General features: G+C 37.2%; 1 protein-coding gene across 10 annotated transcripts in view; it reads left to right on the top strand.

The window, feature by feature from the left end:
- PARG (poly(ADP-ribose) glycohydrolase) overlaps positions 1–21446 on the top strand; it is a 132362-nt gene extending 110916 nt beyond the window's left edge. For 6 of the 10 annotated variants that reach the window (XM_042960254.1, XM_042960257.1, XM_015536610.2 and 3 more), the window contains 3 exons: positions 2041–2146; positions 16919–17047; positions 17732–21446. In XM_042960254.1, coding sequence (XP_042816188.1) covers positions 2041–2146; positions 16919–17047; positions 17732–17886 — 390 coding nt within the window. In that variant the 3' untranslated portion in view covers positions 17887–21446. The remainder of the gene's footprint in view (positions 1–2040; positions 2147–16918; positions 17048–17731) is intronic. The other 4 variants (XR_006209030.1, XM_042960253.1, XR_001510073.2 and 1 more) reach the window with 4 other exon arrangements.
- The last annotated feature ends 630 nt before the right edge of the window (positions 21447–22076 follow it).

Genomic DNA, 22076 nt, shown 5'->3' with positions numbered 1-22076 from the left:
CACAAAAGGTGAGATCAGGACCTGAGCTGAAGTCAAACACTTAACCGACTGAGCCACCCAAGCGCCCTAATGTTTATTTTTGAGAGACAGAGACAGACAGAGCGTGAACAGGGGAGATGCAGAGAGAGAAGGAGACACAGAATCCAAAGCAGGCTCCAGACTCTGCGGTGTCAGTGTAGAGCCCTACACAGGGCTTGAACCCATGAACCACAAGATCATGACCTGAGCTAAAGTCGGACGCTCAACCAACTAGTTGAGCCACCCACGCACCTCAAATAGTTACTATTTGTACCTAATTACTCTGAATTGTTTTATATCTTTTAATTTCTGATTAAGTTTTTAAAGTATTATTTGATTTTTTTGCTTAAAACACGAATGCTGGTTAATTTCAGTTTTTATAGTTTGTTTTTGTTATGGCCATTTTTCAAGATAGTTGTGGAGTTTTTGGGTTTTTTTTTTTTAGCACAATTGGTTAGCACTTTACATTAGACTTTTCATCTAATAATATAAATATTTCAAATTCTCTGTTGTTAGGCTCTGGTTTCACCAAGGTATGTTTGCTCATTAAAGAGGAGTCAGCCCAGATATGTAGAGATGGCAATAGGAAGAGACTAAAGCCATTCTGACAGTGTAAAAGAGAGGCGGCACTAACAGGAGGCTAAGAAATCCTCATCTTCATGTAGGCCTGTTGAGGAGAATTTGACAGGGAAGCAAGCGGCAAAGTTATGTGTATTCTGACAGAGTCTTTTCTCCCCCTTTGGCATAAAGGCAGAGACTCTGTGTCTTTTAAGAACCTGCAAAAAAAAAAAAAAAAAAAAAAAAAACAAACCTGAGCTCTTGATATTTTTGATCTGAAAGAGATTTTCAGAAGCTCCATGCATCTGATTATACAGGTAATTTGTGAGTTCTAGTGTAAGCTCTGTACCACAGCATTGAATAATGGTCTGGTACCAACTTATAATTAATATCTGTCAGGATTTACAGCCTAGGAGGGGGTGGAAGGAATAGCCTTGTTAATCTATCCAGACAGTGTGTAAAATAAATTTTTATACCTTTGTGGAAACTTCAGAGAGCAATTTACTATATTTCTATGTGTGGGTTTCATGGAGGCATCTTTCTTTATCCTTGATTTTTCTCTAGCAACATTTGTCACAGATCATTCTTTTTATTTTATTTACTATTACACATAAGCTATATTTTAGGCTTTGTTTGCTACTTGAGAGAACCCAGGGGAGATTTGCTTTGCTATTACATTAAACCTCTTAATATAGTCTGATAGTTTCAGAAAACTGAGAAAGACCAACTAGGCTGGCAGCAAAGAAATGGAAATCTACAACTTTGGGGCTTAAACTGCAGTCTTCTCATGTACAAAATTAAATGTTCCTCTAAGTAAGACTTAGCCAGTGTCCTCAGGATAGATCATACTTTTCTCAAAGTGACTAGCGAATGTTAAAATATTCTAGCTTAAAGCAGAGCTGTGAAACCAGAGAATCTTGGAGCTAGAGGGGACCTTAAAGATTGTTTTATAACCAGGTATAGGAATCCCATACACAGTTACTAGTCTTTAAGTCCCAATAACTGAGAGAGCAAGTGTTAAGGAAGCACAGTGGTGATAACTCTTTACCTTAATGGAAAAAATGGTGTTCAGAAGCCTTCAAATAAAGCTATATGTTAAGTGTCTTTCCTCCCTTCAGTTCCTGGTAGTTTGTAATTGGGATCCCATCAGTTCTTGAAATACCTTTGATATTTTCATTTATATTTGTTTGAATCAGGCAAAGAAACTGAGACTTGTCTGTATTGGTTTAAGGGCTTTGGCCCAGCATCAAAACAAATAAATACTAGAATTGATCATTTCTTACTCTCTTCTATAATCCCAGGGTTTTCTTGTTTTCCCTCTACTTTGGCCCCTAAAAAAAAAAAAAGAAAAGGAAAAGAAAATAGAGCATAAGTTTGGTAATAGCCACTGATCTTAGTACATCAGTCAGAAATACTGTTAGTGTCTAGTCACTCACACACTGTGATGTTTCTTTCATCCTGCAGGCTTACTGTGGATTTCTCCGTCCTGGAGTTTCTTCAGAGAATCTTTCTGCAGTGGCCACAGGAAACTGGGGTTGTGGTGCCTTTGGCGGTGATGCTAGATTAAAAGGTAAGTGAATAAGTTGTTGTAAGAATGATAAGCATTTTGACTACAGAGAAAAAGTCCTTCAAACTTGGATTTCTAATGTTCTGTTTTATATAATAAGAGACCACAAAGATTGAAGAGAAAAACAGTATTTGACACCATCCTCTTTTTCCTTATTGTATTTAAAGGAATACTTATTTTTATTTGTTGTTTCCCTGTAAAGATCTCTTTAGTCTACCAGACCAGTATTTAGTTGAATAGAGGCATGGAAGAGTCCAGAATGACTATGAAGTTTCAAACCAAAGTACCCATTAAGCACTTTCCTTCACAGAAGTGATTTTGATAGAGCAATTTCGTTGACTCACTCATTCACCAAACTTGTGAGGCATCCGCTATGTTGTAGGCACTGTGGTAGACTCTGAGAATGCAAAGGTGAATAAAATGTAGTCCCTGCTTTGGAATTCACAATTTGGCATATGAGAGAGAAGCATAGAAAATGCAATATAGTAGTGAATGCTTTAGTAGAGGTGCACATATGTGGGAGTACAGCTTGGGAGAGTTGCATGAATAACATAGGTAAGGAGCCACTTGGGTACCCAAGAAGATAAACATTTCTTACATTTTATTGTTTATGGTAGAAAAATCCCAAAATCTGATCAAAGCTACTGGCCATTTACCAAATTATGACATTTACTTTACTCTCAAAAGTATCAGTCGTAGAAAATCGTATTGTATCATTACTTAAGAAGGATACTGTTCTGTGTCAACCCAACTGGTCTGTCGTCAACTAGGTGTGCTGCAATACAATCCTGGCATTAACTACCTGGAGTTAGTGCAAATTCCACAGGTTAAGGGCAAAGTCCTCCATAAGACCACCTCTACTTCAGACTCTAGCTGCAAGTCTGGGGGCAGGGTGTCCGCAGGCCACCTACATCTCTGACCAACTGGCTACCAATCTAGGAGGTTCCCACAAGCTCCTTCAGATTTGATAATTCACTAGAATGACTCATAGAGCTCAGGAAGGTGCTACTACATTTTATTATAAAGGATACACATAGGGTGAGATCTGTGAGGGAATACAGAGCTTCCATGCCTTCTCGCTGTGGTGTCAGGGCACATCTCTCTCCTCATACATCAGTGTGTTCGCCAATGAGAAGCTCCACTGACCTTTGATGTCCAAAGTGTTTTTGCTTGTTTGTTTTTTAAGTAGGCTCCACACCTCAGCATGGGGCTTGAACTCATGGCCCTGGCATCCCGATGTCCAAAGTTTTTATTGGGGCCTCATTATATAGGTATTGCTGATTAAATCATTGGCCCCATTATTGAACTCCGTTTCAACTCTCCTTCCATTTGCTGGAAGTCAGTGGCTGAAAATCCCAATCCTGTAGCTATGTGGGGGCTCACCCAGAGTCCTCCTTAGCATAACAAAGACATTCAGGAAATTCCGAGGTTTTTGAAATTCTTTGTTATACTACAGTTAATAAAGTAATAAAACAGAAAACAGCCAACTGGCCTTGATAGCCAAACTAGATATAGATAAAAATCTACCTCGCTGGGAATAAAATAGTTGAGTCTGTCATTATGTATGAGTATGTTATTTTTGTAAAAATGTCACGTTTATTATTTTTTTAATCCAGAAAAATATTATGAAGTGTGTAAAAATCATCAGAGTTCATTGTTAACGTTTTTGGTGATCATCTTTTCAGATATTCCTATTAATCTGTGTAACCATTTGACATTAATAACATAACACCAGTCTATGCTCTGACCTCTTCTTTTTGAAAACCATACAAATGTAAATGTACTGTCAACATTTTTAATAGCTATATAGTATTCTGTTGTATGTATTTCTACTTACCATAATTTATTTCACTGGTTCTCCCTTTATAGACAGTTGGTTTATTTTCTTAATCTTATAAGCAATACTGCAGTATATAATTACATATGTTATATATGATTATTTTCTTAGGATTAATTCCTAGAAGTGAGATTAATAACCCAAAGGCATATATACTTTATATTTTGATACTTGTTGCAAGTTATCCTTCTGAAAGGTTATATCAATTTCTGTTGTCTTACCTGCATAAGAATCCTCACTAACAAGGGATTTTTGTCAATTTTTAAAATTTCTCTGAGGTTCAACAGTTTTTATATGTTTATTGGCCATTTTTATTTGCTTTGTGAATTGTTTTTTTCACTCTTCTGCCCATTTAGCTCTTTGGAAATAGTTTTGACTTTTCAATGGATAGTAATAACTCTTTGTATATTAGGAAGTATTGGGGCATCTGGCTGGTTCGGTCAGAAGAGCATGGGACTCTTGATCCTTGGGGTCATGAGTTCGAGCCCCATGTTGGGTGTAGAGATTACTTAAAAATAAAATTAAAAAAAAAAAGAAATATCATTAATTGTTATATTATGTTGCAGGTATTTTTTCATTTATTTCAGCCTGTTGGGTTGTTGTCACGTGGACTTAATTTTTATGTGTTTACATATTTGTGGCATGCTTAGAGAAATCTTTTCCTTCATTCTAAAGGCTTTCACCCACATTTTTTTCATAATCAAAAACAAAACCTGCATGTTATTATTTTCAGTGTTTTGAAAATCTATAGAAGAAAGAATTTTTAGGTTTTATGAAATTATTTATCATCCTCAATTTGAGGAAACCTGTTTTTCATTCTGGGCTTATTGATCTTATGGCAGACGAGTTTGCTGTTTTTCTGTGAAGTAAAATGAATGAGTAGATTCGTATCATCAATCCAAAAAACCAGGTCTGCCATAAGCTTTGGTCATTTGTGATGGACAATTTGAGAAGCTTTATAAATGTCTTCCTTTCCTTTCTTTTCTTTGTGGCATAAAAATATTTTTCTACGATTACAGTTTTGTTTCCCCTTGGTGAGTACCAAGCATAGTATTCAAAGAGTTTCATTATGTAGTTCATTTTCCCAATTACTGAGATTTAAACTTAACAGTGACCTTTTGACAATTCCTTCTCCTTCATTCACTTGAATAATCATAAAAATTAGAAGTAGTTATTTATCCTTTAGTGGGGAATTGTTTACTGAAACTGATTTTGAAAAGAAAGATACTGTGGTACATCTATGTAACGAAATATTATGTAGACATTAGAACTATTGCAGAAATACAACTGCCGACATGGAAGTATGTTTTTAGAATACTGCCAAATGGGGGAAATACATAGTATATGTATTATAAACAGTTCTGAAAATCAAATGATAAATATAAAATATCACAAATTTGAGATTCTCTGTGTTCATCTGTTTATGTGCAAAGATTAGCTATGGTTGTCTCTAGGTGAGTGATATAGATTTTTTTTTTAATTTGTACTTTTCTGTTTTAAGCTTATATTGTTTCTGTAACAAAAAGTCTTACTAAAAATTTTTCTGACGACGTGGATAGACCTTGAAGGCATTTTTATGTTAAGTGAAATAAGTGAGAGAGAAAAAGGCAAATAGTGTATATCTCACTTTTATGTAGAATATTAAAAACAAAAACAAAAACAAAACACCTAGCTCGTAGATACAGGGAACAGATTGGTGGTTTCCAGAGGTGGGGTATGGGGGTGGGTGAAATGGGTGAAAGGGATTAGAATGTACAAACATCCAGTTATAAAATGAATAAATCATGGGGATATAATGTATAACATTGTGACTATAATTAGTAATAACTGTATTGCATATTGGAAAATTGCTTAAAGAGTAGATGTTGAAAGTTCTCATCACAAGTAAAAATAATCTTGTAACTGTGTGGTGATGGGTGTTAACTATACTTATTGTGATAATCATTTCTTAATATGTACAAATACCAAATCATCATAGTGTATATTTGAAAACTTACATAATTTTATATGACAGTTATATCTCAGTTAAGAAAAACAGCCATCAAGACATTATAAACTCCTCTTTTATAAGCTTACTTTCTCATCAGTCACATAGTAGACATGGGCAAAGCGGGCATTTAAATCCTAGATGAATCTCCAAAAGAAGAGAGTACCAATAAAGAGATGTTTGCTAATGACCTGGTATTAGGGAGGTAGAGCAGGTGCATAGAAAGGAATCAAGAAGCTATGGTCCACTTGAGAGTATTGAGAGATGATACAAGGTTAGAAAAGTTGGAAAGCTAAAACCCTTTGAGAGCAGATAAAGACACAGCCAATATTAACTTTTTCTTGACTGGCCATCTTTATCTGTCCCTAGGTCTTACCAAACCTTTCAGGAGGACTCTTTGAACCATCAGATGCTTATCCCTACCTTAATAGAGAAAGAAGGAAGGAAGGATAGTTTAAAAAAAAAAAAACCATGGAGAGCAAACATGGGCATATGCAGATCCTTAAACTTCTATTTCTTTTATTAGCAATAAGACTAAATATTTGTTAATATGCTTTCTGCCTAACTATACAGGAGGATTGCAATTTACAACAATTTAATTTTGAACTGTTTTCATTATACATTCTGCTGACAACTGTTAAGATAATATTTTTCATATATTCATTCATTCAACAGACATTTACTAACAACTTTCTGCCCCAAAGCAGCCCATGTCCCTAGAACTAGAGGGTAGAAAAGAAGGGACATGGGGAAGAGGGAGGGGTTTGGTGCCCTTCGCCCACCAGCAGCCAGTCATCTCCTGCGTGCCTGTGCTACCATGTGGGCTCTCTCTGTCCTCCTCCTGGCCCTTCATCTTTCTGAGCACCCTGTGGAAGCCTATGAAAAAGAGCTTTTGAGTGAGTGTGAACTCTCTATTTCTTGGGCTCCTGATTATTCCAAAATAACCCCCCAGTCTACACTTGGCTTTTAAATTTTATGTTAAAGTTTTAGCTGTTTTATTCTTACCCATTTGTATGGTGCTTACCTCTGTCTCCTGTGCTCTTTCAAAGATCATAGTTTGTTTTGTATCTTCTTGGAGGGGGTTGTCATACTTTGATTGCCTTGCAACAACACAGCTCTCTAGTAGACTCAGGAAGAGTGTAAGATTCTGTAGGTTACTTGGCGTTTTTTCATTGTTAGAAGTAGCTTCTTTTTGTGACTTTATTCATCCCATCTCAGTTAGAGACTGAAGTGGGCTTCTGCTCTAAGGGTACCACCAGATATCTTTTTTTTTTTTTAATTTATTTTTGAGAGAGAGAGATGGAGCATGAGTTGGGGGAGGGGCAGAGAGAGATGGAGACACAGAATCCAAAGCAGGCTCCCGGCCCCTAGCTGTCAGCACAGAGCCTGATGTGGGGCTCGAACCCACGAACTGTGAGATCATAACCTAAGCTGAAGTTGGATGCTTAACTAACTGAGCCACCCAGGCTCCCCTCTTTTACCTATTATTTTTAAATTTTTTTTTTTGGAGCTACTCTTGGTGGCATAACAGTTGTTGTAGATGCTATATTGGTACATGAAAAGATGTCTCTGAATGATGTAGAACTTATTCTATGTCTATGAGCTTCTATACTTATTAGCTCAGACCCTGTATCCCTCTAATTTTGTCTGCTTGCTTTGTGAAGGTATTGAGTGGTACTCTAAAGTTCTATTATATTTTTGTCAATTCCTCCTTCCATTTCCTTCAATGTTTATTTTTTATATCTCTCCATACTGTGTTACCTGACTTGAGAAAATTATGCCTTTGCTAGTCTACTGTAATTAAAGGTATCTTGATGTTGTACTCTTGTGTATTTTCTTTTCTATATCCATTCCCTACCTTCGCTACCTAAGTGATTTGCAAATAAAATATGCTCAAGGAATTTCTCTTTAACAAATTTATTCAACAACCCTGTATGCCTTTCATTAATCTAGGGTTTTGCACATTCTTCTGAAATTGCCTATTAGCATCTGCCTAATTCCCTATATTCCTTTAAGACTGCACTCTAGGGGTGCTTGAGTGGCTCAGTCGGTTAAGTGTCCAACTTCGGCTCAGGTCATGATCTCGAGGTTCGTGGGTTCAAGCCCTGCATCAGGGTCTGGGCTGACAGCCTGGAGCCTGCTTCAGATTCTGTGTCTCCCTCTCTCTGCCCCTCCCCTGGTAACGCTCTGTCTCTCTCCATCTCACAAAAATGAATAAATATTTAAAAAGAAAAGAAAAAGACTGGGGCACCTGGGTAGCTCAGTTGGGTGAGCGTCTGACTTCGGCTTAGGTCATGATCTCACAGCTTGTGGGTTTGAGCCCCGTGTGCTGACAGCTCAGAGCCTGGAGCCTGCTTCGGATTCTGTGTCTCCCTCTCTCTCTGCCCCTTCCCTACTTGCATTCTGTCTCCGTCTCTCTCAAAAATAAACATTAAAAAAAAAAAAAAAAGACAGTACTCTAGTGTTAACTATTCCACAAAGATCCTCCTTCCTGTCCTACCTATACCCAACTGCCAACACTGCAACCAAGTTCTGTATTAGGATTATTTAGTTTTAAGATACGCTAATCTACCTAATCACTTAAGCCTGAATGGCCACTGTCTACTGATATGGCAGAGAAAGACTGGGTAGATTTGGCCTCAGGGATTACTGGGTCCTAGGATCAGACACTTCCTCTTGTGTGTTGGTTTCTCCAATGCCTGCTTCTCTGAAGATGATAACTTCATTCTCTTCTATTTCCATTGGTTATCTCTCCATGGCAGGAGCTGGAGACCAAACGGTTCCAGGTTTACAGTACTGCAACTGAGCGACCCTAGTGGAAAGGAGAACTCCTCCATTTAAAAATTGGGCCAACTTAGATCACTTTCCTATCTCTTGAACCAAATCATTGTAGTCAGCAAGTCAGTAAACACTGGACACATGCCCAGTGAGATTCAGAAGTTTTTCAGTTGATTTTTTTTTTTTTTAAGTTTATTTATTATTGAGAGAGAGAGAACACAAGCTGGGGAGAGGCAGAGAGAGAGAGGGAGACACAGAATCCGAAGCAGGCTCTAGGCTCCGAGCTATCAGCACAGAGCCTGATGCAGGGCTCAAACCCATAAGCCGTGAGATCATTACCTGAGCCGAAGTCAGATGCCTAATCAACTAAGCCACCCAGGTGCCCCTCAGTTGATTTTTATTGCATATTTATATTAAATGAAAATTTCTCTGAAATTATATAAACTTTTTTGTAAATTTATTTTCCTTCATACCTTATATCCCATTGACACCAAACTTAAATAATGTGTTTACTGGTTGTTTTGCTATTTTGGAATCAAGATAGCTAAACTCCAGAAAAATCATTGATCTAGAAAAGATAGGAAAACCTGGACAGTTCTGAGAAATCATTTTCTACCATGCTATCGTTGGCCCAGCCTATCCCTCTGGCTGGGGTTTGTGGGAGGTCTGTTTGTAGAACTGGGGAAGAGGTGACTGTCAATAAAAAATGGAAGGTTAGAATAGAAATATGGGCCAGTTCAGTTCAGTTTTTCTTACCACAGGCTTCTTATCACCTTGCTTCCTTCTGTCAGAACACACCACACTCCATTTCTTTCTCAGCCTTTTGCTCTTACACACTTGAATAAGAATATTCCTTTCTTAACACTTCTACATTGTCCTCTTCTATGGGCCCAGTGTCTAGAATGGGGTCTTGTACATGATAATGCATTCAAGGTGTCTAGAGTGAGTGGAATGGTTGTCATCAGCACCTCAGAGATGCCACTTAGTTAGTGGATCTGGGAAATGGCTTTGGGAAATTTTAACTGTCTGGGAGATACTGATGATCAGCCATGTTTAAGAAAGACTACATTCTCTCCTTTAGTTTGCATGGTTACCCTTCAATTTGTAGCCACATTTTTAAGATAAGGAAACCAAGGTTTAAAAAGAGGCTAGTAAAAAAGCCCAAAGAGAGACCTAGTAGGAGTCAGAATCAAAATTCACATTTGGCCTTTCGCAAAAACCAGTATGTTGTTGTCGTTGTATCGTCGTTGTTGTTAGTTGAGAATGCCTACAAACATTCTATGTTCCAGAAATTGTTATACTAAGTGCTTTCCTTACATATATTAGCTCATAACAATGTATTAGGTAAGCTTTATTTTTATCTTTATAGGTGAAATAGTCAAGGCAGAGAGAGGTAAGTAGCCCAATGTCACAAGGATAGCATGCAGCAATGTTAGGATACAAACCAGGGTTGATGCCCTAGAGCCCAGTGTCTGCACTCTTGCTGTTTAATCTTCATTGGCCACAAATTCTGAATCTGGATCTGGATTTGGGATTTGCTATTCTAGAGATGGTTGAATTCTTGAAGAGAGAGTGCATTTAAAGCAGGTGGAAGGATCAACGATGGGGCCTTTAGTAATATTCAGGTGGGGGGGGGGGTGGAAGTTGCCGGTGATGTTGATTAAAAACAGTAGCCAGAGAACAAGACCTCAATTACAGAATAAGAGTTGGCTGAAAAGAGTGAGCAAAAAGCCTTGAGCTTTCAGTGTAACTGGGTGTGAGAGCACAAAAAACACCTTGGGTTTCATTAGAAAAACATCAGCAACACTTTCAAATCTATACTATTTGGTTTATTTGCCAGCATGCATTTAAATAATGTAAACAACATGAGGAAATTCTTCGGACTGGCACATGGTATGTTGCTTGGAGTAGAGCAGAATGACTTGGCATGACAGGTTTGCAGAGTAGTGGTTGAGGGAGTGCGTCTGAGTCAAGACTGCCAGGGTTCAACCCTCAGATCCACTGCTTTTTGGTCTGTGACCCTAGACAAACTGCTTAAACCTTTTGATACCTATATTGCCTTATTTTCAAAATGGACATAATACTTACATTTACCTTATTCAGTTTTTGTAAGGATTAACTGAGTTAATTCTTGTAAGTCTTGAGTTTGTGCTTTTTAAAGCCGCTAGAACCATTCAGCATGTTTAAGAACTTGGTGGTAGCAGTTGTTACTAATATTACATGCTGATGGCCTCAAACCACACCTGTGGTATGCATATCCATCATTTTACTCATTTTTGGTTTGGTTCATTTGTTGCAAGAGGACCTTATGAATTGCTTTTTGATGTCATTTATATTTATTTGAATTTTCTTCATAGCTTAACATCGATGCCAAAAAGAAAATTAAAACCCAGCTCCCTGCAGGTTAATTTAAGTGATTATTTTGGCACCTAGTTGTGCTTGAAGTTAGAATTTGATGCTTTTATATCATACTTGGAATCAGTCCACATACCCTATTAGACTTGTGATTTATTCTCATCTAACTTGTGATGCAAGAGAATTCACCTAAATCATGAGACTTAATTATTTAGATTTGCAAAGTTCCTGAGGATTTTGTACATAATAAGGTCTGAAAACAGTTCTGTTTAAAATTATCTTTTGTTAGTGATTACTGATATATAGAGTCAAGATTATATTTCTGAAAATTTCACTTGTATATTTATAGTCTAATATCCAGTGCAAGGAGAAAAATTATAGCAGGGATTATGGAATTCTACGCTCTGAAAGAGTCTTTAGGGATCGTCTGATCTAACTCCTTCATAGCATAGCTGGGAAAAATGCAGGCAAGGGAGTTAAGTGAGTTGACCAAAGTCATAGATACTAGATAGCTAGCAGATGGGTAAGGACTGAACTCAGGTCTCCAGTCTGTAGTCCCAAACTGTCTGGCACATGCTCAGATTGCAGTGTGTACCCAAATAGAAATGGATGTGAAACCAAAAATGTGGTGAGAATGGGTTTCTCTTATTAAGATCTGGCCTTTTTTTTTTTTAATTTTTTTTAATGTTTATTTATTTTTGAGAGAGACAGAGACAGAATGTGAGTGGGTTAGGGGCAGAGAGAGAGGGAGGCACAGAATCTGAAGCAGGCTCCATGCTCTGAGCTGACAGCATAGAGCCCGACACGGGGCTCAAACTCACGAGCTGTGAGATCATGACCTGAGCCGAAGTCGGACGTTCAACCGACTGAGCCACCCAGGCGCCCCATGATCTGGCCTTTTTTTTTTTGGTAGCTCTGTCAAGCTTAGCTCCAGCATTTTTAAAATAAATTCTATAGGGAGATAAATTGTGAAAGTTTTTTTATTCGTATTTCATTTTCTTAAGGGTCAAATGACCAGTGATCTAGTAGTTCTGTATATAAGGAGAAAATAAGACTAAAAGTGTTTCTCTTTGGATCTCTCTCTCTCTTTTTTTAAATAGGAAATACTTAAAGCCAAATTTTCATTCAAACTAGAAGGTAAGACATGGTACTTCATGGTAGAGGAAAATGACAATTCATTTTTCCATTTTTATATGTAGTTTAGGTTAATTAGGAACCTTTTAAAATCGAGTGTACCGAAGCTTTAACACATGCATAAATTGGTTGAGTAGTTTTAATTAAAACTTATCTCTATTTGAGATTAATTACTTTCAGTACTCCAAGATTAATGAGGCCTAGTAATGGCACCTCACGTTGTGGATACTCAATAAATATTAGTTTGGAAATTAGGAAATACTTTGGTGTTTTAGAATCTCACGTGTATTATAAAGTCTTAGATTCTTTCCCAAATTTGGGAATACTCAACTATGTCAAGTTTACTAGTTCAACTTAAATATATTTTTCCTTCTTACATAATTCTTAAAACTTTTTATTTGAACATAGTTTCATATATACAAAGTTACAAAAGGAAAAATAAATACCCGTGTGTGTGTGTGTGTGTGTGTGTGTGTGTGTACACATATATGGACGTTTATATATATGAACACATGCACAATTTTTCTTAACCATTTGCGCTTAAGTTATTTATGCACTTTATGCTCCTTTTCCTAAATTCTTCAGTGTGTGTTTCCTAAGAATAAAATATTTTCTTATAGTAACACATTACAGTTATTAAACTCATAAATGAACATTGATAGAATATTTTTATCTACTCTGTCATCTATGTTCCAATTCTGTCAGGTGCCCTGGTAAAAACCCTTTATATCCTTCTTGCCCTCCAATACAGGGTCCAGGGTCAGGTATTGCCTTCAGTTGTCATGTCTTTTAGCCTCTTTTTGAATTCGGAGTATTTCTATAGCCTTTCTTTGTCTTTTATGACATTGACATATTTAAAGAATAAAAGAATTAAAGAATAAAAAATAAAGAGTTTGCTGTTTCCTCATAATTAGGTTGAAGTTATACATTCTCAGTCAGCACTGCATAGGTGATAGAGGCACCTGATGGCCATCTGACCCCATTGGTGATGCTATTTTTGATTACCCAGTCAAGGTGTTGTCTGATTTCTCCACTGTACAGATACTGAGTTTTTTCCTCTCCCTTGTAGCTAATAAGCAATTTGTGGGAAGACGCTTTAAGACAAAATTTCCATTAGATTTGGTATTTTTACTGATTTTTGCCTGATCCAATCTTTACCATGATGGTTGCAAAGGAGGATTATCCTGTGCTATCACTTCCTCCATGCTTACCATTTAATCTTTGACGTTCTCCAGTGAGCAAGAGCCCCTCATTCTTTTTCTCCATTTATTTATTATATATTATCTATTTATTATATGTGGACTCAATTCATACTTTTTCAGTGGTTTGCAATTTATTTACTATACTTAATATTTTGGTGCCTAGCTTGTCCAGATTTGGCTGGTGGGAACTCCTTCAAACTGACTCCTGTATCCTGATCACTTTCTTTACTTTCTGGTACAACAAAATATCCTGGGCTTATCTTGTACCTATCCTGTCCTAACCATGGAATCAGGCATTTCCCTGAGGAATCCGGCTCCTTTAAAGGGGGAATGGTATTAGAGACAAAGATCTGGGCACTAGATGTGCTCAATGCTGCTGGGCTGTCTTCTTTTAAAGGGGTGCCTGGCTGGCTCAGTCTGTTAAGCATCCAACTTCAGCTCAGGTCATGATCTTGTGGTTCATAATTTCAAGCACCGCATCGGGCTCTGTGCTGACAGCTCAGAATGTGGAGTCTGTGTCAGATTCTGTGTCTTCCTCTCTGTCTCTGATCCACCCCCCCAAGTCATGCGTGCTCGCTCGCTCTCTCTCTCTCTCAAAAATAAAAATAAATATTAAAAAAATTAAAGGGGAATGGTATTAGAGATCAATATCTGGGCACTAGATGTGCTCATTGCTACTGGGGTGTCTTCTTTTAAAGCATTTTAGCAGACAAGGCTAAGAATGCACACGCACACACACACAAATGTATGTATTTTACAAGTCTGTGAGTACACAGTAGTGCCTTCTGTTTCAATCCATCTCCACAGTTACTTTTGTCTTCCCATATTCCATGTCTGTGTGTCCCCTCTGTCATGGTAATGACCCCAGCTCCCAACACTATCAACACATTTACTCTTTTGCTCAATCCTGTAATATATTCAAAACTAGTTTCAAAATTGTTTTGCTTGAACTACTATGGTAAGCAAACCTAGTAAAAAGAATTGGGATTTGTTTGTAATTCTTTTCTCCTTGCCCAAGACTGGCAGTATATTAGTCATATATTATGTTCATAAGTTACTTGGATTAGTTATTTCTTTTTTCCATCCTTTCCTTTTTCTTTTCCCTTCAGTGAAGTTATGTTATTCTTTTGAAATAAAATTAGGCTAATTTGTTTTTGTTTGTTTACAGTTATAGGCTCCTTTCCATTCCCATTCCTATTGTTTTAATTTTTTTTTGAATATAAGAATTTTAACATACTCTCAAAAATCAAAACTACAGAAGTTGTTTTCCAAAATGTTTTAGTTTGATTCCCATCTCCCCTTTTATGAAGGAAAAAATATGTAACTAGTGAAAAGCATTTATTATACCTATATTCAGTTTTACTGTTATCTAAAATACATTTTGTCTATTGACGTTTCTCCAAAGACCTTCAGATGGCCAAAAGACACATAAAAAGATGCTCAACATTACCCATCATCAGGGAAACACAAATAAAAACCACAGTGAGATATCACCTCACATCTGTCTGAACAGCTAAAATAAAAAACAAACAAGTGTTGGTGAAAATGTGGAGAAAAAGGAACCCTCAAGCACTGTTGGTGGGAACGCAAACTAGTATGGGCACTGTGGAAGACAGTATGGAGGTTTCTCAAAAAATTAAAAATAGAACTACCTTACGATCCAGTGATTACAGTACTGGTTATTTACCCAAAAAATACGGAAGCACTAATTCAAAGGTATATATGCATCCCTATGTTTTTTGCAGCATTATTTATAATAGCCAAACTATGGAAACAGCTCAAGTATCCTAGGTAAAGAAGATGTATATGTATATGTATGTATGTATATATTTATAATATTATTCAGCCATTAAAAAAAAAGAATGAAATGTTGCCATTTGCAGCAACATGGTTGGATCTATAGAGTATAATGCTAAGCAAAATAAGCCAGTCAAGAAAGACAGATATCATATAATTTCACTCTTATGTGGAATTTAAGAAATAAAACAAAGAGGAAAAAAGAGACAAACCAAAAAACAGACTCTTCATTATAGAGGATAAACTGATTGTTATCAGAGGGGTAGTGGGAGGAGGTTGGGTGAGATAGGTGAAGGGGATTAAGAGTACAGTTATCTTTCTTTTTTTAAGTTTTTTTATTTTAAGAGAGAGAGAATCCCAAGCAGGCTATGCCGCTGTCAGCACAGAGCCTGTGGGGCTCAGTCTCACAAACCGCGAGATCATGACCTGAGTCGAAATCAAGAGGTGGACACTTAACTGACTGAGCCACCCAGGCTTCCCTCTTTTTTTTCAAAAGTTTATTTATTTTGAGAGAAAGTGCGAGTCAGGGACAGGTAGAGGGAATGGGAGAGAGAGAGTCCCGAGCAGACTCCCAAGTTCAGAGTGGATCCCAATGCGGGGCTTGATTTCATAACCACAAGATTACAACCTGAGTTAATATGAAGAGTTAGATGATTAGGGGTGCCTGGGTGGCTCAGCTGTGTTGACAGCTCAGAGCCTGGAGCCTGTTTCAGATTCTGTGTCTCCCTCTCCTCTCTGCTTGCTCGCTCTCTCTCTCTCTCTCTCTCTCTCTAAAATAAACATTAAAAAAATTTTTTAAAAAGAGAGTTGGACGCTTAACTGAGTCACCCAGGTGCCCCAAGAGTACACTTATCTTGATGAACAGTGAATAATATATGGAACTGATGAATCACTATATTGTATGCTATCTGTTAAATATACTGGAATTAAAATTAGTAAAGTCTTCAAAGTTTTTTAAATGAAAAATAAAATAAGTTTTGTCTATTGAGATTAAGGTAATAAAGGAAATTAATTTTTAGGAATATATTTCAGGCTCAGTGATTTATAACTCTGATTCCTGGGGACAGTGGTTCTCAATGAATGTCCCATTCCAGCAGTAACTAGAGTTACTGTTCAATGTTTTCAGTAACATTCCCTCTCTGCTGTAGTAATTGGGAGTGCAGGAGGGATGAGGGTGTGCTCTCTAACCCATTTTGAGAATGCTTGCTATAGGGTTAATGAGAGCATTAGAACCTCCCAAGTGCATTGGTCAGGAAAATTCACAGAAACTCATCTGATACAAAAGACTGGTGACTATGTAATAAGACAAAATAAATCAAGCAAGCAAACAAAAAGTTTAGTTCCAGATTAACATAAGAAGAAAAAAAAAATACAACCAACTTAGTGCCTTGATTGTGCTGCCTTAGATGCACCTTCCCTTATTTATTTCCCCACAAAGGTGCTTGTGTGGGAATTCTGTGGCTTCATGATATTCTCAGCAGCATATCTGAAAAGTCACATGATAGATGATTTATACCCATCTGTATTTGCCATTTCTAATAATGTGTATATTATATTAGGTTTATAAATCTTTAATTCAGGATAAAGCTATGGGACACTAGCTATAATTTAGCTGGTTGAAAGAACTAAATGTGTCTTGGTGGAAAGTGTCATAACATAGCTGTGTTTTTTTCTCTTTGCTACAGCCTTAATACAGATAATGGCAGCTGCTGTAGCTGAGCGAGATGTGGTTTATTTCACCTTTGGGGACTCAGAATTGATGAGAGACATTTACAACATGCACACTTTCCTTACTGAAAGGAAACTAACCGTTGGTAAGTAGGAGATAGTCTTGACACTTGGTGTCTAGATAGATTGTCCACCATCCAGGATAAGTGGATAAGAAAAAATAAAAGTATGACTTTGAGAAAGGCAGACAAAGTCTTAGATGGGCAACGTCTGCAGAATCCTTTTCTGGCAAAGTTTCATCTGCAATCTTGAATGAGTATGTCAGCTTATTAAAATAAGGCCAAGAAACCGGTGCTTAGTATCCATTTTTACTTTTATGCATATAGAAAACTAAAAGAGGGATACTGTAGGAAGGTAAGTCTAGGTCTAAGAGGTCTCACTCTGAGTCATATTTATCAGACATAACAGCATGCTCATTTCTGTATTTCAGCTGGGCCTGAAAGGCCTTGCTACCCTGGGAACTGAATGTAGAAGTAAAGTTGCCACAAACTCCCAAAATGATAAGTGGCCAATACACCACATATACCTGTACCATGTATAGCCTGTTGTAATCATGAACTAATAAGTAGTCTCTTTAAGGTACTTATGTGTTGTTGTTTTTTTAACTTTATGTCAGGAAAGCCTTCCAGGCATATGAAATTCATACTCTATTTTCAAAAGCCAAAAATGAGCATATGTTTTTTAGATTAAGAGAAAACTAGAGTGCTCTTTAGTAGTTTTATCCACCTTTGTACCTTAATGGGGGTTTTGGTCTGGCCTTTACTTTCCAGGAGAAGTGTATAAGCTCTTGCTACGGTATTACAACGAAGAATGCAGAAACTGTTCAACCCCCGGACCAGACATCAAGCTTTATCCATTCATATACCATGCCGTGGAGTCCTGTACAGAGACCACCAGCCAGCCAGGACAGAGGACTGGGGCCTGAGGAACTGAGTAAATAGAACCTCCTTCCACCTCTCACCAGAAACATCCTGTTTGAATTGTCAGGTGTAATATACGAACTGACTTAATTTAATATAAATGTGTATATAATCCAGTTTGTGGGCAAGGATGCAGTCCCTTCCACACATATGCAGTTGTCAGTTTGTACGTGTAAGCCCCCTCCATCCTAACTTACATATGCTTAGATATATTTTGTTTCCATTTTTTTCTATTTCAGTCTTCATTCTTCAGCTTTTCTTTCTTTTGCCCATCAGATTTCCTGTGAAATCCCATGAAGGGCTGTGCTCAGTCCATCAGGTCTCTTTTGATGCCTATATATTATGCACATTGCCTCTGCAGCTAGCAGATGCCAGGGAAGAAGTTGAAAACCAAGAACTTTTTTAACTGGGTTTGCTAAAGATCTCCCTGTAAGCCTTTCACCCCCAACTCTTGTTAAGATTGTGTTGCCTGAGTTTTTGAATTTTGAAAATTAAGAGTTGAGGATTTTTTTATACATGTTACATAATGTAAATCTCCTAGGTCAAAACGATTTTGTATTTAAGACAGAATAATTTCCAGATATAGTTCTTTTGAGACATCACCTTTATCTAAAATGGTTTGTCTATACTTTTTTCCCTGTTCAATTTTTATTAATACTGTTTTTTGGAAACTGACCAAGATGGAAGGAAATGTAGAATAAAAGAGTTTCCCCAAATGGCGTTTTAAAAAGAAAAGAACAAAGGGAGTTGAAGGCTTTTTTTGCTTCTTGGGATTTTTTTTCTTTTCAAATTAGAATTATTGTTTGTTCTCTGGTGCTTGAGGCATATTCATATAACCAAAGTTTAGGAACTGAGAACTCACACGATTTGTATATATTAAAGTTTCTCTGGTATTCAATGATTACATAGTTAATAAATTTTCATTAACAAATCATTTGTCAGAAACTCCCATATCATCTATATTTTATATGTATATAAATATATGTTCTTTAAGTGTGTCTGTTTGCAAGCACATAACACCCTAATAAAACTGGAATTATAGGAAATGATTAGGTTTAGGCTTTATCAGGGGCTCTGTTTAAAATCATTTATTTACAGTTGTATCCATTTAAAGCTGGTGGCAAACAAATAATAATGTCTTTCAGAGGTTTCAATAAAAGTCGATTCTGTTTTGAGAGTAGAGTTTAATCACAAAGCACTTATTCATATTTCTAAAATAGTTCTAACCTATTACTGTTGAAGTTCTAGTTTATAGTCAACTGTCAGAAAACGCTATTGGAGGTCCAATCCTAGTAGTAAGGAATTTTGGTAGATGGTCCAAACTCCTGGTGTCAGTATTGGCAGGAAAATATGGGGCTGTGGCCAATGTCTGCAACTCTTTTTATTCAGAATTTGGCACCTGACAGCAGCCACTTGTCATTAATGAAGTTCTTTACCATAGTACTAAGATTTTTAAACATCTCCCTAAATCCAAGGTGTCTGGCTTTATTTCTACTGATGCTAAAGTCTTCTCTTTCCTTCCCAACCCATTCTGAGCTTTGTTTAAGCATTCATAGTTATATTTCATTTCTTTTTTCTGTCTCCATATCATTTTCCTCTTACCCAGCTCCAAGACTAAGTGAACAGTTCTTTAAAACAATACAGGAGCAGTATAGGATGGTTCATGTGGTAGAGAAATCATTAAATCCAGGTAAGACCACCCAGCCTAATATTCCAGAACATAGACTCTAAGACTCAACTCTTATTGATGAACGGGCTTAGTGACTTGGCCATCTACCTGAGTGCCTCACTCTTTTGAGGGCCTTCAAAGAAGAAGACCTGCCCACTCTGTCCCAGTACATTCGGGGATTGGGACAGTTTAATCAAAGGGAACGTAAAGAGAACTAATGTCCATTTTTTGAGGCAGGAGGAATGCCCTCTATAAAAAGAGGGAAAAAATCAGACTTCTAATTAATGTGTGTCTGTTCTAAGACATTTAACTGCACCTTTTTATTCTCTTTTATTGGGGGCTTATTGTTTCCTTCATGTTGTTTACCTTCCCTTTCATCTATTGAGGCATGAAATGGTATTTTTAGTTCAGAATTCTTATGTTGTTAATATAGCTCACTTGCTTTACACTTTCTGTCTAGCTCACTGAAATGAAGTAACGGTTTAAGGAAGCAATGTGGAGTCATGGAAAAAATTTGAGATTTTAAATCAGACAAATTAGGTTCCAGTGTTAGCCATGTATCTTGCTAATTCTCTAAATAAATTTAATATTTGAGCCTTATTTAACTCATCTAGAAAATGGGCTATTAGCACTTATTAGGGAATAGGGTATATAAAGAAGTGTTCGTGGGGTCTGGCACATAGTTGGTACTCAATAAATTTCAGTCTTTATAGTTGACCAGGAAACATTTATGGAGCACCTCCTGTATGTATTGCTGTATGTAATAACATACTGTGCTAGTTGCTTTGCATATTTTAGCCCATTTTTCCAATGGACTAACAGATGCCCAGAGGTTAGGGAATACCATCATCTCAACCTCCAGAAGTTCTTTGTGAAAGGAAACTTACTCTATCATCTCTGGCAGAGACCTGACTGAGCAAAGGCTCTGACACTGTTGTTCTCTACCAAGTTCCTACTATAAGTTATTCTTCATAATGAATGACGTTATCAGTGGGGTGCATTAAAATATCTCTGAGAGAATTATTTCTTTTCTTGCTGGTTGAAGTGACATTAAGGGCAGGCAGACCCAAATTGGTACTCAAAGGGGAGATTGAAAGGAGATCTAACCAGGCTTCATGATTGCCTTGCCAGGTGTTTAACCAATATTTATTGCTTTGGAAACCAAATACTGATTAAGCTTTCCCACTGCAAGAATATGATGGAGCAAAAATTAGCTGGGTTGCGTTCTTAAAAACTTCAACAGGAAGAGAAGCAGTTGTATAGATTCTCGCCTGTTTTTTTTTTTTTTTTTTGGGGGGTTGTTTTTTATTTTGTTTTGTTTTTTTGTTTTGTTTTGTTTGTTTGTTTGTTTTTGGTCTTTTCCAATCTGTGTGGCTGCATGTTTATGGCTTTTTTCTGATGTAAGGAAAACCTGAATCCTAGTATGTCTGCTTTAATGATAAGTAAAGTTTAGAAGTCCTGTACTTTCTTCTTTTAGGCTTGTGGATCTGCTCCAATCCGTTGTTTTTGGAGGTAAGGGAAAGACCAGCCATTGCTGGCACTTGAGTTCAAATATATAATCCTGTTCTTGTTTGGGGGCTGGAAGGGGGTCCGAATGAATACTTATTGGAACAAACTACTAAAATCCACTGAGCCACCGCTGTTCTCTGCGCCTATGACAGAGTGTCCTTTGTCCCCCATCATCAGATTCCCACACAGATCTACTGAACCTCCAAAGGAGAAAGTTTCCCATACAAGACATCCAAAACTGCTGTGTTTGCCTGATAACTGGTTTTATTTTCCCTGTTTATTTTAAATATAGGGTTACCATGTAATGATGATTTTGAACTTGGGAATAAGGAGAGCTCTGTGCTATTGTTTACATGATTTTTGTAGGATGAGAATAAAGAAATTCTGACCCCCTTGTTACTACCTCTTTTTTCTCAAATAATTATGCTACATTTAAGATGTTCATGTGCATGCTCTTATTTTATTTTTTTATTTAAATTTTAGTTCGCATACCGTGCAATATTGGTTTTAGGAGTAGAATTCAGTGATTCATCACTTATATACAACACCCAGTGCTCATCACAAATACCCTCTTTAATACCTATCTAGCCCATCCCCTCCCACCTCCCTCCATCAACCCTCAGTTTGTTCTCTATTATTAAGAGTCTCTTAAAATTGGGGGCACCTGGGTGGCTCAGTCAGTTGAGTATATGACCTTGGCTCAGGTCATGATCTCACAGTTTGTGAGTTCGAGTCCCACATTGGTCTCTCTACTGTCAGCGTGGAGCCTGCTTTAGATCCTCTGTTCCCCTCTCTTTCTGCCCCTCCCCCGCTTGCACTCACTCTCTCTGTGGCTCTCTTCCCAAAAATAAATAAACACTAAAAAAAAGAAGAGTCTCTTAAAATTGTAGAGTGTGTCTTAAGCATTTGGTGAAAATTTTTACATATAGATTTGTTATTCCACATTAGGTGTTAAGAATGTAGAGTTAGTCACTGGCATGAGGAACTTTCCAAAGGTAAAGAGAATTCTGGCTGCAT

This window comes from Panthera tigris, chromosome D2 (genome assembly GCF_018350195.1).
Source record: "Panthera tigris isolate Pti1 chromosome D2, P.tigris_Pti1_mat1.1, whole genome shotgun sequence".
NCBI classification, from domain to species: Eukaryota; Metazoa; Chordata; class Mammalia; order Carnivora; family Felidae; genus Panthera; species Panthera tigris.
Note: the sequence above shows the minus strand (reverse complement) of the source record. Positions and strands in the feature narration are given on the sequence as shown.